This window comes from Marmota marmota, unplaced genomic scaffold, assembly GCF_001458135.2.
Source record: "Marmota marmota marmota unplaced genomic scaffold, marMar, whole genome shotgun sequence".
In the NCBI taxonomy this organism is placed as follows: Eukaryota; Metazoa; Chordata; class Mammalia; order Rodentia; family Sciuridae; genus Marmota; species Marmota marmota.
Genome location: NW_025999880.1, coordinates 14,736,127 through 14,749,923, shown reverse-complemented (window position 1 = coordinate 14,749,923; position 13,797 = coordinate 14,736,127). Strand labels below are relative to the sequence as shown.

The window sequence follows — 13,797 nt, the reverse complement described above, 5'->3', positions numbered from 1 at the left end:
AGTACCAAAAAAAAAAAGGAGAGAAAGAGAGAGAGAGAAGAAGGAGGAGGAGGAGGAGGAGGAGGAGGAGGAGGAGGAGGAGGGAGGAGGAGGAGGAGGAGGAGGAGGAAAGAAAGAACCTTCCCTATCTTCTCCAGTGACTATGGCACTATTGCCCACATTAAGCCCAGATGAACTAGTCTTCTCTGAACTCAGATGGGGCCCAGTGACCCTTTGTCTTCTGCCCTTTGTCCCTGGAACATCACCCCTTGTGCTAGTCATGAAACAGCTGAGCTGGAAGAGAGCTCAGAGAGCTCAGCATCTAATGAATTCCCTAACTGTACAGATGGGGAAACTGAGGCTCAGAGACCAGGAGGAGTACTGAGTCAGCAGCAGGGCAGGGCAGGGCAGGAACTCACAGCTCACTAAGCTTCTGTAGGGCGAGCCCAGGGAGTGGTCTACAGAAGCCTCAGGGCGTAGCCCCTTCCTCCCCTGCTCAGAAGCCCAGCCCAGTGTGTCGGCACTGCAGGAATTTCCTCTAGGTTTCCCTCCTGAGTCGTTGATTCTGGGAGAGGTGGGCAGTGCATGTGTGGGGACCTGGCTTCAGGGTGAACAGAGCTAGAGGGAACCTCGGATCCTTGGGGCAGGGACTGGGAGCAGGGTGGGCGGGGCAGGATGATGGAGGGTGGGACCAGCCCTCACTCACCCACAAGCACAGACACCAGGAGCCCGCTGATCCTCTGCTCCTTGACCTCCTGGATTTGGGCTGCAGCCCCTGGCGCGCTGGCCTTGCCCATGACGGTAAGGGCGTTGGCATGGGTGACTGAACGCACCGTGGTGGCACTGAGCCAGGGCATCCCAAAAAGGGCGGCCACTCCACCCATGCCCACAACTAGCAGCAGGTCCAGGTGAAAGCCGGAGCCCTTTATCATCTTGCGCTCGGGTTTGCTGACAATCAACCTGGGGGAGCGGGGAGGTCTGGTCAGCCCCTATCTCCTTTGCCCGCTCCTTCCTTCCCTACGGTGCGGTCTCTCTGCACCCCAGTTTTCCCTCCTGTCCTTGTCTCTCTTTGAGTTCTTCGCTCCCTCCCTCTGGTTCATCTTGAGAATCTAGACTCTGGGAGTAGAAATGTCTTCAGAACACCCAAAGGTAGATTTGCTAAAGCTTAAAAAGCTTTGATTTCAGGGGTTTTTGCCTGTATGGGCCCTTTCTGAGAGTCAGCACCAATTTCATAGTTCTCATTTTTGCATTGTCATAAAAAGGGGCCTGAAAATTATGTAACTTCAGGAGCCACAAAACCACAGTCCAATACTCTTACTAGTGGGGTCACCTGCATGCTCAAAGCCTGCCCCCTTTCTCTGCCTCGGACCCTCCCAGGCCCAGCTCCCATCCAGGCTCTTACGTGGTGATCTGAGACTCAAGGAATATGAGGATGAAGACCAGCAGGGCAGGCAGGGCAGAGGCGAACATCATCCAGATGGGGAACTCGGAGTATAAGCCCAATGGGTGGATGACCCAGCCTCGGGCTGAGGAGTTGGACACTTTGAGGCCATCAGGCACTGAGAGTTTCTGTGGGAGGAGGAAGCTGGTGAGAATACCAGGGGCTGGGGGATGGGGAGAGAAGGGGATAGCTGGAGTCAAGGTCCTGGGGGCCAGGGAGTTGAGTGGGGTGCTTGGGAATGTACTTATCTTGAGCACTTACTCTGTACCCAGTCACTGCACTAAGTTGCTCCCAATTTTATGGATGAGGAAACAGGATCCAAGAGGTTATGTAGCTTGCCCCATATCACAGAGCTATTCAGCAGCAAGAGCTGAGTTTTATATCCAGGTCTGCCTGGCTCAAAGTAGGCACTTTTCTACTGCCTGAACTAAGGAGTAAAGAGGGTGATCTGTTGGGCTAAGGGGTCCTTTGGACTGTAGGAAGAGAATGGGGTTCCCAGGGGAGGCAGGAAAGAGTAGAGGTAGTTCTAAATGGGGACAGCTGATCTGGGGAGGGGCATACATGAGGAAGGAAATGAGAAGGGAGCTGTCAGAGGGGAGGAATAGGAGGAGGGGTCACCTGGGTGTAGGTTATGCCGGTGAAGTAATCCACCAGGACCATGAGGAGGATGGAGATGGGAACCCCAAAGTCCCCGATGATCCGACGCAGCTAGAGACAGATAAAGGGACCAGTGATCAGCATCCAGTTGCTCCCCACTTCCTGCCTCCCACTTGTCTTCCCTCTTGTGCCATATTTATTCAGGGAATCCCAAGGGATCTATCAATATCTAATGGACTTTCCTCAACTCAATTATATCTTCCTCTGGTTCAGCCCTCCCCCCCATGGTCACCCCCCCCACACTCCACCAAGAACTTTCCCTGGTTCCTTGCCGGGACGCGCAGAGGGACCATGGGCTTGCCTGCAGGGTGAAACCCTGGCATGGGGGCCAGGGAGGCCTGGAATTGGGGATGGGTAAGAAGGGGAGTTAAGGATAGGGGCTGGGGGTGGCAGGGGGACTTTGGCTTGGGACAAGGTAGTGTAACAAGGACAGGGAGGGAGGGTGTGCTGACCTTGCCAGGGAAGTAGGAGCTGTTCTTGAACTTGCGTAGAGTCATGGCAAAGAAGAAGGTGCCAGCCATGAGCACAAGGGAGAAGAGGGCTGTGTTGGGCAGGGCCACCTGAGGTTTGGACTTTACTATTACGGGCGGTTCATACTGGTCCTTCAGCGGGTGGTCCTGGAAAATCTACAACAGAAAACCAAGACATTCTGCTCCCTCCCAGCCTTGGCTTGGAATGAAAAGTAGCAGCCAAATCTACCAGCCCTATCATCCATCTATCCATCATCTATCCATGCATCCATCATCCATGTATCTATCCATCCATCCATCCATCCATCCATGCACCATCTATCCACCTTCGTCTTCAATTGATGTAGTAACAGAGGGGATTCTACAGCTTGGTTTTCAGGGATGAACACCAGGTTAGGCTTGGGCAGATGTGGGCCATGAAGGCAATTAGTGTATGTGTGTGCAGACAAGCTTTCCCAGATCTTGGAGGACACAAGAAGCCCGGAGGGTAAGAACAAGTAATCCGGGCACAGTGGCGCACACCTGTAATCCCAGCAGCTCAGGAGGCTGAATCAGGATCACGAGTTCAAAGCCAAGCTCAGCAATTTAGTGAGGCAAAAAAAACCACTCAATGAGATCCTGTCTGTACATAAAATACAAAAAATAGGGCTGGGGATATGGTTCAGTGGTCGAGTGCCCTTGGGTTCAATCCCTGGTACTTCCAAAAAAAATTTTAAAAAGGGGACTGGGATAAGCTCAGGGGTAGAGCACATGCCTAGCATGTATGAAGCCCTGGATTCAATTTCCAGCACTGTGATAAATTAATTAATAAAATAGGCTGAAAAGACCTGGAAAATAGAAAGATCCACCAACCAGTAGAATCAAGGGGAGACATATAGCAGAGTGAAACCCTCCATATAACGTGCAGATGCAGAAGCAGGTGTGGTGACAGAGGCAAGGTAAGGAGCACAGTGTGCCCCTGGGTTCTTGAGTGCTAGTGTGTGTGTGTGTGGGGGGGGGGGGTCATTCAGAAGAGGAACTTTTTAATGGANGCAGAGAAAGCCGGGCTACAAATGGGCAAGGGTCCGATCAACTAGTGTGTGTGTGTGGGGGGGGGGGGTCAGGGCCTCACTGTGCACGCACATGCTGTTTCCCACGCAGCCTCGCTCACACACTGGCCCACTAGTCACATTGTGTGTGGTCATGAACATGGACATGGGTCCATAGAAGCGCCTTTTCACATGTAGCCACTCTGCAGAGTTAGCAAAAACACTGAGTCCCAGGCAGCAGGTATGTGGTCACCGTCAGCAGATGAGTGAACACACAGACGTGTATGATCTCACACTCATGCACTGTCACACGGTTATGCACACAGGTGGAACACGGCCACACAACACTGTACAGATGACACACACAGTCACTTCTCATAGACCGTCTTGAGTGGTGTTAATAACCGCACAGACCCACACCTTGATCAGCTTGGAGAAGGTCTCGTAGATGAAGATGAGGGAGATGAGGAAGGAGAAGATCTCCTGAGTATAGCGGGTGATGAAGCGCACCAGGAAGCTGCCCTCGAAGGCTACCACCAGCACCACCAGCAGGATAAGCCAGAAGCCGATCCAGGCACGGCCCACGATGTACTCCATGTTATGGTTCTCGCAGAACTGCAGGGTGGTCAGAGGACACCGAGTCAAACCAAGAAGGCTCAGGCACAGGTGCATCAGGCAGGTGGGGCCAGGGTCAGGGTCAGAGAGTTACCGAGAAGAAGGCTTCCTCAAACACCAGCAGGGGTCCTGAGAAGCCAACCACCAGCAGCGGCTGAGCCCCCAGGAGGGCAAAGATAATGCCCTGCACCGCAGTAGAGATGAGCAGTTCCGACACCCCTATCTGGTTCTGGGTCTTTTCTCCTGTGGGGAAAGGTCAAAGTAGGGTCAAGGTCAAGAGGTTATTTCCAGGGACCACAAGAGCAGGTCATAGCCAGGCTGATGCAGGGGTCCAGAGGGTCAGATCAGATCACAAGTCAGGGCTGAGGCAGAGGCAAGAGGGTCAGAGAGGAGAGTTAGGAGGACAGTAATTGGTACTGACCCAGGAGGCCACCAAAGGTGATGGCAGGTGACAGGGCAGCAAAGTAGATGAAGATGACAGCAGCCAGGACCTGGGGGCTGAGTGCATCTGTGATGTCACTCAGGTAGAGGGGGTAGCGGCGCCGGATGTCCCGCACCAGGCCCCCAAAGAGCCGGCCTGTGCGCTGCAGAGGGTCATCTGGGCCACCAGGGACCCCTGGGCCCCCATTCAAGCCTGTGGTAGAAGATAGAAACATGAGTCAGTGGGAATGGGGTGGCCACAGAGGCTGGGAAGCAGGGGCAAGAAGTGAGAGAGGGTGTCTTATGGGAAGGGGGCAGGCTGTGCCAGGATGTCTGAGGGCTGTTGGGGGCTCAGGAAGCTTTGGCCTGGGCAGGACACTACCTAGGTCCTTGTAGAAGTTGGGGTCTGGCTTGGCAGTGCTGGACAGGTAGCGTCTCCGAAGCAGCTCCCTCTGCACAGGCACCAGGCTGAGCAAGGCCTGCTCAGAGGGGGCATCCGTGGGAGGCAGCACCAGGCTGCAGTCCAGAAAGCCCTCCAGGGAGTGCACCAGCTCCCTCCGGCTCTGGGCGAGGTAGGCATCTGTGCGGAACACCTGGGGGCAGGAGAGAGGATCAGGGTGGCCCAGACCTGCTGAGCAAAAAGATCTAGGAGTCTGCCTACAACAACCAGAATCCTCTCATCCAGCTCCATTGCTAGGATCTGCTCTTCCTGCCCCTCCACCCCTATCACCCAGTAAGGAAGGGCCCTGGGGATACAGAGACTCTGGGTAGGGAAAGGGGAAGAATCTAAGGCAAACCTGGGGGGATAGACAGTAGACCTGGCCAGCACAAGCCAGAATGACCAGGTAGAGCTGGGTCAGAGTGGGTCAGACTAGACTAGACTAACCAGGCCAGGCCAGACCAGAAACAGTCCAGACTAAGCACACCTTAGGGTCTGTCTTGGCAGTGCTGGACAGGACTCCCCTGGCCAGCTGGAATAGAAGTGGCTGAATGAGACCCAATGAGCCAAATAGAACCTAACAGAAGTCAGCTGGGCCAGTCCAGCAAGAGAACGAACGTCCAGCCTTGGCTATCACCTACTCCCTGGCTCCCCCAGCCCTCATAGACCCCTCCTCACCCTTTCTGACATGAGGGTGGCAGCAGCCCGGCCAAGCTGAATATAGTCGGTGTAATAGGGCTTGGGGCCCAGCAACACAAAGAGAAAGCGCACAGGCACAGAAGGGTCGATGGCGTCCAGCTCCATGGCTTCTTGCAGCCGGACAAAGCCCAGCACTGGCTGCTTCAGGAAGTCGGCGCGGCCTGTGGGGGGACCAGGTGGTCAGACCAGGCTGAGGGGCACAAGGTGCATGTACCCAGGATAGGAGGCTGTTAGGTCTAGGCTCAGGGAAAGGCAGGCTGGGCCAGGACAGGAGACAGCAGCTGTGGGTGTTGAGGGCTGAGGAGCTCTTACCCACTAGCACCAGGGTAGCCTCGGAACCCGGGGGGATCTTTTCCAGAATTCCAGATGGTGAGGAACCTTCTGTGCTCTGCTCTCCCTGTAGGAAGGAGGGTGGTAAGGAGAGTCCTTAGGCTGCTCTGGACCCAGGAGACCTGAGCGTTCAGCCCCTTCCTCTGCTCCCCACTCTCACTTTCTACCACAGCCCAGATCAAGGAACTTTCCAGCTTTCCTATGCACCCCTGGTGCAGGCTCACCTGTTCACAGAAGAGCTGTGTCTCTAGCGAGGGCTGTTGGGAGAGCAGAGGCTGAGAAGGCTCCCCAGAGCGTAACAGGACTGCGGGCTTCACCCCTCCCAGGTCCTCCAGGTCTCGGGCATGGCTGTAGGACATACAGGGGGCGTGGGCTCCGTAAGTTGTTCAGGTTGGGCTATCAACACACTAGAGACTAGGGGTGGTAGGGAGCAAAGGTAGACATCAAGTAGAACTCTCCAGCAACCAGAGCAGAGAGACCCTGGGGTGGGAGAAGCTCCAGGAGGCTGGAGAACCCCCTCTCACAGAACACTGTGAATGTAAGTGGGTGGCCTCTGCTTGGAATGTCAGGACAAAAGAAAGGACAGCAAAGAACCTCAAGGGTCTAACTCTGAGCACAGTGGCAGGGCCACCCCTTGTGAGGTGCCAGAGGTGGGAGTTGTGATGGAGGAAAAGTGGGGTCCTGCCTGGTGGGGACGGGGCCACTTGGAGCAGGGGACATGGGGCCACTGGGCGAGAAGTCCAGGCCCTGGAAGGTAGGGGCACCTGTGTTTGAGCAGCAGGGTCCGGAGCAGTTCCTCTCTGTCCTCAGGCCGGATCTGCTCCTCGTAGATAAAGCTATCCAGCAGCTGGTTGGCCACTCCAGCCAGGGAAGTCTCCTTCAGGTCCAGGAGGACAGTACCTGCAGGCAGTGGGGGATGAGCAGGCAGCTGGACTGTGGCCCCCCCAACAAGCCTCCCATGCAAGGGTCAGGGGGGCCCAGTAGGGCTCACTCTTGGCAAAGATTTTCTGCAGTTCCAGGAGACTCCAGAAGGTATGGTAAGACAGGTGCCGGCGGCCCCAGACCCCATTCTGCCCCAGGTTTTCCTCCAGTAGCATCCAGCGCGCTGCCTCCATCCATTGTAGCTCCTGGTTCTTCTCATCCATCACTAGTTCGTGAAGCTCCACGTACACCTGCGGCCCATGGGCCTGAGTTAGTCCATCAGGCCACGGGCAGGATCAACGGGAGCATGAGACCCCAAGGCCCAGTGGGTACCCAGAAGCTCCGGGAAGATTCTAGTACGAGGCCCAGGGCCCCGGAGGGTTCAGGGCCAGACCCTGAGCTCAGAGTATGGGGACAGCAAAGGGCCCTATAGGTCTGGTCCATGCTGCTGGCTCTAGTCCCACGTTTCTCCCTAGGCCCTTACTCCAGCTTAGAAGGGGCTTGGAGAACCTCTGGATCCTTGGAGAACCTCTAGGGGTACTAGAGTGGCCACTTGGGGGAGAAAGAGAAAATTAGGGCCTGGGGGCTGAGGATGAAGGGATCTGGGGGAGCCAGTGGTGTGGTTTCCTGTCTCCAAGGCTTGCATGAATATGACTCAGCATGTCCTTGAAGCTAGGTGGCCACTTTCAGGGCCATAGCAGAGGGCAGGCCCAAGTTCCTAACCAGTGGGACAGCCTGGCAGCCAGCAGGGACTCGGGGCCTGAGCGGAGGAGAACATGTATTTAATTCTTTGTGTCCCCACCAACCCAGCCAGGACCTAAGGGCCCCAGGCCTCACCCCTCAGCCGCCAGGTCTCTGTCCAGGGAGCTTCAGGAAAGGAACCCTGGTCTCCCTCTTTGTGGGGGTGTCCCCTTCCCTTCCCCATTTTCCAGAACCCCACTCCTCTGCCTGTTTGTGGGGTCTCCCTAGCCTGAGCTGCCTCTGTCCCCCATAGTGGGTCCCAAAGGCAGTCTAGTAAAGAACTGGGGAGGCTGCGTCCTCACCTCGTGGGTGCCCGGGCCTGTGGGGACGTGGGTGTAGTCTGTGGCTGTTGGCAGTGGCTCCTCGGGGAGAGCTGAAAACCAGAACCCAGAGGCTGGTGAGCCCTGCCTGGCCATCTCCCTCCCTCACCCCTCCAGGCCCTGCCGTACCACCCGCTGTGAGCTGGGGAGACCCAGGCCCACTTCACTGCCCATGGATGGGACCCTAGTGTCTCCACTCCACGCTTGCTACTCAATGCGATGTGGCTCCCCATGCCTGGTCGGGGCCCAGCTTGGCTCTGTCACTCCCCACCTGAGTCTTGTTGAGGATCCCTAGAGCAGGATAGACCCAGGGGCTCCTCCCTCCCCTCCCACCTCTGGGACTAGACTCCTTTTCCTCTTCCCATATGTCTCAACCAGCCAGCTGGGTAGAGTCCCAAAGGACACCAAGTTGGGGTGAGCCCCTTATATCCCTCCCTTCCACCCCACCCTAGCCCTTGTTCTCCAGCGGGGCCTCTTAACTTTAATACCAATTGCCCGCACTTAAGTCCTGTTGACAGTAAACAGGTCCCCGCCTGGGGCTCCCCACCAAAGACCTTGGACAGACCAAGGAAGGTGGTGTGGGCTCCTAGGGTCTCTCTGCTCAGGGGATCCCCACTGCACCCTCCATTTCTCAGGCTCTCCAACCCCCAAGACAGAACGATGTTCCCCAAATGGGCCCAACACCAGGCCTAAAGCTGGCATTGGATAGGTTTGGGTGGCCGGGGGGTTCGTGCCCTTGTCCCAGATAGGCCTGGCTGCTCTCTGACATGTGAAAGGGCACTGCGACGGGTGACTGGCCCTGCCCCCCGTCCGCCCCCAGTCACCTCCTATGATCATTTCAAACAAAGTGCTGTTTATCCTTCAATCAACCAGGATTGTGGGGAGAGCCGGCCTGGGGCTGGGGAGGTGGGGTGGGGCTGTGGAGAAGAGGGGAGGACGAGTTCCTCCGCTGTCCCTGCTGGGGCTCAGCCCTTCATCCTGGCAGAGGGCAGGAGAAGGACTCACCTTCTGGCTCCTCCACCTGCTGCACGGGGATGCCTGGGTCCTCATATTCCTCCTGCTCTAGTATCTCCTCCAGCACTTCTTCATAGTCCTCCTGTGGGAAGCGGCTCTCAAGACTGGGCTGCCACGAGGGCCCCTCAAAACCCCCTGAAGGCAAAGGCCAGGGCTGGCCTCCCAGAGGCCCAGACAGGAGCCCTGCGGATGCCAGGAGAGACCTACCTGTGAGTCCCCCATGGTGCTGTCCTGAGTGTCCACTTGTCAACGTGATCTGAGCCCCCAGCATAACCCGCACTGCGGGTCCCTGCAGGGGAAGGGCACAGGCTGAGTGAGGCCCAGGGCATCCTGAGGTCACCCCATTTTTCTCAGTAGGTGCATAGCAGGGGTAGGAGATTGCAGGTGGTGGGAGACAGTGGGATCCGAGGAAGGAAGCAGAGGTGGGGCGTTGGGAGGAGCTGGGTCTCCAGGGCAGGCAGGGCTGGGGACCGGCATCACAGGGAAGAAGAGCCTGCCTGGCATCAGTCTCAGCGTGTTTGGGAAGAGGGGGTAAGAGTTCAAGCCCAGCTCCAGCCTCCTGCGCTAGCCCTCATCTGGCTTCTCTTCCTGCCTGTCCCCAGCACTCCGCCAACGCCTGGGCACCACCTGACCCCTTTGCAGAGGGCTTGGCTCCCCTGAGGGTAGGGGAGGCCAACCCCTCTTCTCCCAGAGATGGCTGCTTCCCACAGGGCAGGAGGTGGCAGCGCCTTTGGAGTGGCCCACAGAGCCTGAAGGATGTGAACCTGCTTCTCTCCCCACCCCCATCCTAAGTTTTGGATTTAATTTAATTAATTTATTTATTTTGTGCAGGAGATTGAATCCAGGAGCACTTTGCCTCACCCCTAGTCCTTTATATTTTTAATTTAGAGGCAAGATCTCACTAAGTTGCTGAGGGTCTTGCAAAATTAATAAGGCTGGCCTCGAATTTGAGATCCTCCTGCCTCAGCTCCCCGAGTTGCTGCAATTACAGGTGTGCTCTTGCTGCACCCAGCTTTACCTTAGATTAGGGTTTGTTTTGTTTTGTCTTTCAGTACTGGGAATCCATCCAGGGCCTCACATGTGCTAGTTAAGCAATTTACTGCTGAGCTACATCCACAGCCCTCTTATTGTTATTTATTTATTTTTTTAAAAATTTTGAGACAGGGTCTCACTGAGTCTCCCAGAGTGGCCTCAAACTTGTGATCCTCCTACCTCAGATTCCTTGGGTAGCTAGGTTACAGGTACACTCTACCAGACCTGTAATTTCCCCACCCCATCTTGAACCCTCTCTCTTGCCCACTCTCCACCTAGCTTATTGGCCTCCCTATGGTTTCTAGAACTCGTCAAGCCCTTTTCTGACCCAGGACCTTTGCACATCCAGTTTCCCACATTCTGAATGCACCTGCTGCCAACACCTTCGCCCTTCTCACATTTCAGATCAAATGCCACCTCTTCAGAGGCTCTCCCTGACCTCCCTCTAACATTCATTAACCCAGTCTGGTATTTTCCAGTTCTTTGATTTATTTATATATACATTGCATGACAAAGGGAAGCCACATGAGTGCAAAGACCCTGGATGTCTCAAACCCATGAAGTCCCCCACTCCCAGCAGAGTGGTTGCCACATAGAAGGTGCTCAATAAATATTTGTTGAATGACTATGGTGATGGCTCCCCACTGCAGGCTTGGGGCTCAAGGTCTGAGGAGCCAAAATGACCAGGAACCATCCAGGAGGCTGCTGAGCCCTGGGCCTCAGTTTCTTCAGAGAGTCCCCGATGGAGAGGAAGTTATGTCCACGGGGAATGTGAGGACAGGTCCTCGGGGAGGGCAGGGGTCATCTATGATGGCCTAAAACTGGGTACAGAGGGGCCTCCTCTGCTGCTCTCACCCACTGCAACACAGAACACTGGAGCCACAGGCGTTTGGGTCGGGGTCCACAAATGTGGCCACTCTGCTGAGTGCTGGGGACGGAGAAGAACAAGGCTACTCTCAGGAAGCTTCCAGCCCTAGCTAGACGGAAAACCAGGAACACAGGGCCACCTAGGTGACGTCCCAGAAATGGACCCAAGTTAGGAGGCCAACTGTGCTGGACGCCAGCCCTCTGGCTGTGTGGCAGGAGGGAGAGCAGGACCCCGGGCGGGGGGGGCGCATGTGTGGTGGCGGGGGGCGGGGTCGGGGTAGATCTGGACGCACAGGTGGGGTTTGATGGGCTCAGAAGCGGGAGGACAAGCCCAAGTATGAGAGTGTCTGGGGCACAGAGACAGAGGCAAGGCTGCACAGAGGGCCTCGAGCAAGTCAGGCAGGGGGTTCCTTCCGAAAGATCTGCACAGGTACAGCATCTGCCTAGCTGGTGAGAGGCCCATTCTCAGCACCACAAAGAAAGAAAGAAAAAAGGGGGGAAAAGAAAAGAAAGAAAGGCAGAGACACCCCTCTGACAAAGGGGTGGTCCTGCAGTCCTGGGGAATAGAGAGAGGCACGGCTGAGGCCCCTCAAACTGAGAGATGAGAGGCGTTCCTGCCTTGGGGTAACAACTGTCAGTCACAGGAGCATCCCAAGCCTGGGAGTAGGGCCACCCCGCTTAAGGATGCTCCTGGAGGGCTCTGTCACACAGCTGCCCTGTCTTCCCGCTCCTCTACCCCTTACTCTTCCTTGCCCATCTTTATTCTCTCTTTCTTCTCTGGTCTTGCTCGCACAGTCTCTTCAGCCTCAGATCCTGAGTGACCTCAAGAGCATCTGAGCCTTAGGTGCCAAAAGTCCCCCTGGTGGGGCTGGGACCGGGACCTTGGTTTCCCAGCCAAGGGATGGGATGGTCAGAGCCAGAGATTCTGGAGGTCAGGGCAGCCTGTGCTCAATGGACAGACCTCTCTCTGGGCTGTAGGCTTGGAGGGGCTTCCCACCCTGGCGCTGAGAATTCAGTCAATGACAGGAGGGGAGAACAGTGGTGCCGGGAGCCCAGCTGGGGCCTCAGAGGGTGCATCCAGAGCCAGATTGCTGCCCCTGCCTGGCCCAGCTGCCCCCAGCTGCAGGCCTCCTGCCTGGTGCTGATAACCTCCCCTTCCCCCTTCAGCACTGCTCTGGGTTTGGAAGTGTGCCAAATACCTGCCTGGTGGGCCAGCCAGCCAGGGCCAGGCCAGATAAGGGTGAGCTGGGCATCTGGAACCCAGGAGGGGGAACACAGCTGGGGAGAGGCCGGGGGTGACAGATGACAGGGACAGCTTGTGTAATCAAACCCACACGGCACAGACAGCTGAACTGCTTAAACTCCCATAATCCCAGACCTCTCTGTGAGGTGGGTAATGTCAGTAGCCCCTTTTCACAGATGGGAAAGCTGAGGTCCAGAGGGGCTGGCCTGATTTAGTGGCCCAGCAGGCTGGCCCCAGGAGCAGGATCGAGCCCTGGCCTATCTGACTTCTGCTACATCTCTAACCATTATGCTGAGTTGCCTCCCAGAAAAGAGCTCTTAGTTGGTTTCTCATCAGTAGTTAAGAGTACAGATTCTGCAGTCAAATGACCTGTGTTTCTATCCCAGCCCTACAGTTTACTAACTGTGTGACCTTGGGCAAATGACTCAACTTCTCTGTGCTTCAGTTTTTTTCATCTGTAAAATGGGACTGATAGTAATGATACCTATTTGATAGACCCATTGTGCTCATTAAGTTCGTGAGGCATTTAGCACTGTGCCTGGCACATAAAGTCTCTGTATCAGTGTTGGCTGTCATTATCCCTGCCACCGCGAACAAGGTCAGACTTGCCAACTCCATCCCCTTCTGCTTCCCCTTCACTCCCTGTGGAATCTGCCTGAGCTCAGTGTTTTGCAATCTGCAGGTCCTGGGGAGGATTTCTCCTTTCCTCCCAAATATTCTCCAGGCTGGAAACATTGCCAGGACCCCCAGATAGACCCCAGGAAGTGTCCCAAATGGGAAGAAGTGCTGACCATCATCTTATCTCCCAGGTGGGATGTGGTGTGGCCTGGGAACCCCCATACTTGCAGGAAAGAGGGGTCTGGGGTAAGTGAGGTCAAAGTTTGTGGGATCCGAGGGGCAGGTAAATAGGAACCTGCCAGGACCCAGCCCTGAGAGGTCAGCTCTGTGCCTTGACACACACATTAGCCACACACACACCTGTGTTCCTGAGGCCACCTGCAGCCCCACTCCCCTGCCGCAGGTGCTGCTGGGCCTGCGCCCTGGGGGGGCAGCATGCACCTCATGGCATTCCCATCCTACCCTCCTGCACCTCCCTTTGGGCACAGATTCAGCTGTCCACTTACACAGACCCTCAGGACAGGACCACCCGAGCCCCTTCCTGTCCAGCCTACCTGCTCAGGAGCCTCAGGTCCTTCAGCAAAGCCCTGCAGCTGCTGGTGCCCTCTGTGACCAGCTGAGCTCACAGCTGCTCGAATAGCACCGGGCCACACTCTGGCGCCCAGGGGCAGCTCCCAAACCCCTGACTCATGCCCCCGCCTCCTAATCTGCCCGCCCCACAGCTGGAGCCCCTTCCCACCCCCTGACCTGCTCCCACCCGGTGCCCCATAAACAGAGTTATCTTTCACCCACATCTGGACAGCTGTGCGTCGGGTTCACCCCACCCCAGCCTGGCCAGCCCCAAGGCCTCCCATGGGGCTCCTGGCCCCTAGGATTCTCCTGTGTCTTCCTCTGTGGACTGAAGGATGGTGGCTGGGTTCTCAGGGCTCTTGTCCTCTGCCCTCTGGATCTCTCTGGCTTGCT

The 13,797-nt window shown here is 56.3% G+C and overlaps 1 protein-coding gene and 1 long non-coding RNA gene across 5 annotated transcripts in view; one reads left to right on the top strand and one right to left on the bottom strand.

Annotated features, from left to right (window-relative positions):
• LOC125612507 overlaps positions 1-9,958 on the top strand; it is a 12,006-nt gene extending 2,048 nt beyond the window's left edge. The window contains exons 2-3 of the long non-coding RNA XR_007342929.1: positions 3,902-9,283; positions 9,677-9,958. This is a non-coding gene — a long non-coding RNA (uncharacterized LOC125612507). The remainder of the gene's footprint in view (positions 1-3,901; positions 9,284-9,676) is intronic.
• Slc4a1 (solute carrier family 4 member 1 (Diego blood group)) overlaps positions 1-13,524 on the bottom strand; it is a 16,930-nt gene extending 3,406 nt beyond the window's left edge. The window contains exons 1-17 of one of the 4 annotated variants that reach the window (XM_048790347.1): positions 13,389-13,524; positions 9,282-9,363; positions 9,066-9,156; positions 8,043-8,113; positions 7,070-7,265; positions 6,843-6,978; positions 6,303-6,426; positions 6,061-6,145; positions 5,728-5,909; positions 4,993-5,203; positions 4,612-4,824; positions 4,285-4,433; positions 3,996-4,190; positions 2,530-2,703; positions 2,039-2,128; positions 1,382-1,548; positions 686-939 (exon numbers count right to left, since the gene is read on the bottom strand). In XM_048790347.1, coding sequence (XP_048646304.1) covers positions 686-939; positions 1,382-1,548; positions 2,039-2,128; positions 2,530-2,703; positions 3,996-4,190; positions 4,285-4,433; positions 4,612-4,824; positions 4,993-5,203; positions 5,728-5,909; positions 6,061-6,145; positions 6,303-6,426; positions 6,843-6,978; positions 7,070-7,265; positions 8,043-8,113; positions 9,066-9,156; positions 9,282-9,296 — 2,353 coding nt within the window. In that variant the 5' untranslated portion in view covers positions 9,297-9,363; positions 13,389-13,524. Of the gene's footprint in view, positions 1-685; positions 940-1,381; positions 1,549-2,038; positions 2,129-2,529; positions 2,704-3,995; positions 4,191-4,284; positions 4,434-4,611; positions 4,825-4,992; positions 5,204-5,727; positions 5,910-6,060; positions 6,146-6,302; positions 6,427-6,842; positions 6,979-7,069; positions 7,266-8,042; positions 8,114-8,393; positions 8,529-9,065; positions 9,157-9,281; positions 9,364-13,388 lie in introns of those variants that run through there. The other 3 variants (XM_048790356.1, XM_048790367.1, XM_048790362.1) reach the window with 3 other exon arrangements.
• Positions 13,525-13,797: the final 273 nt, after the last annotated feature.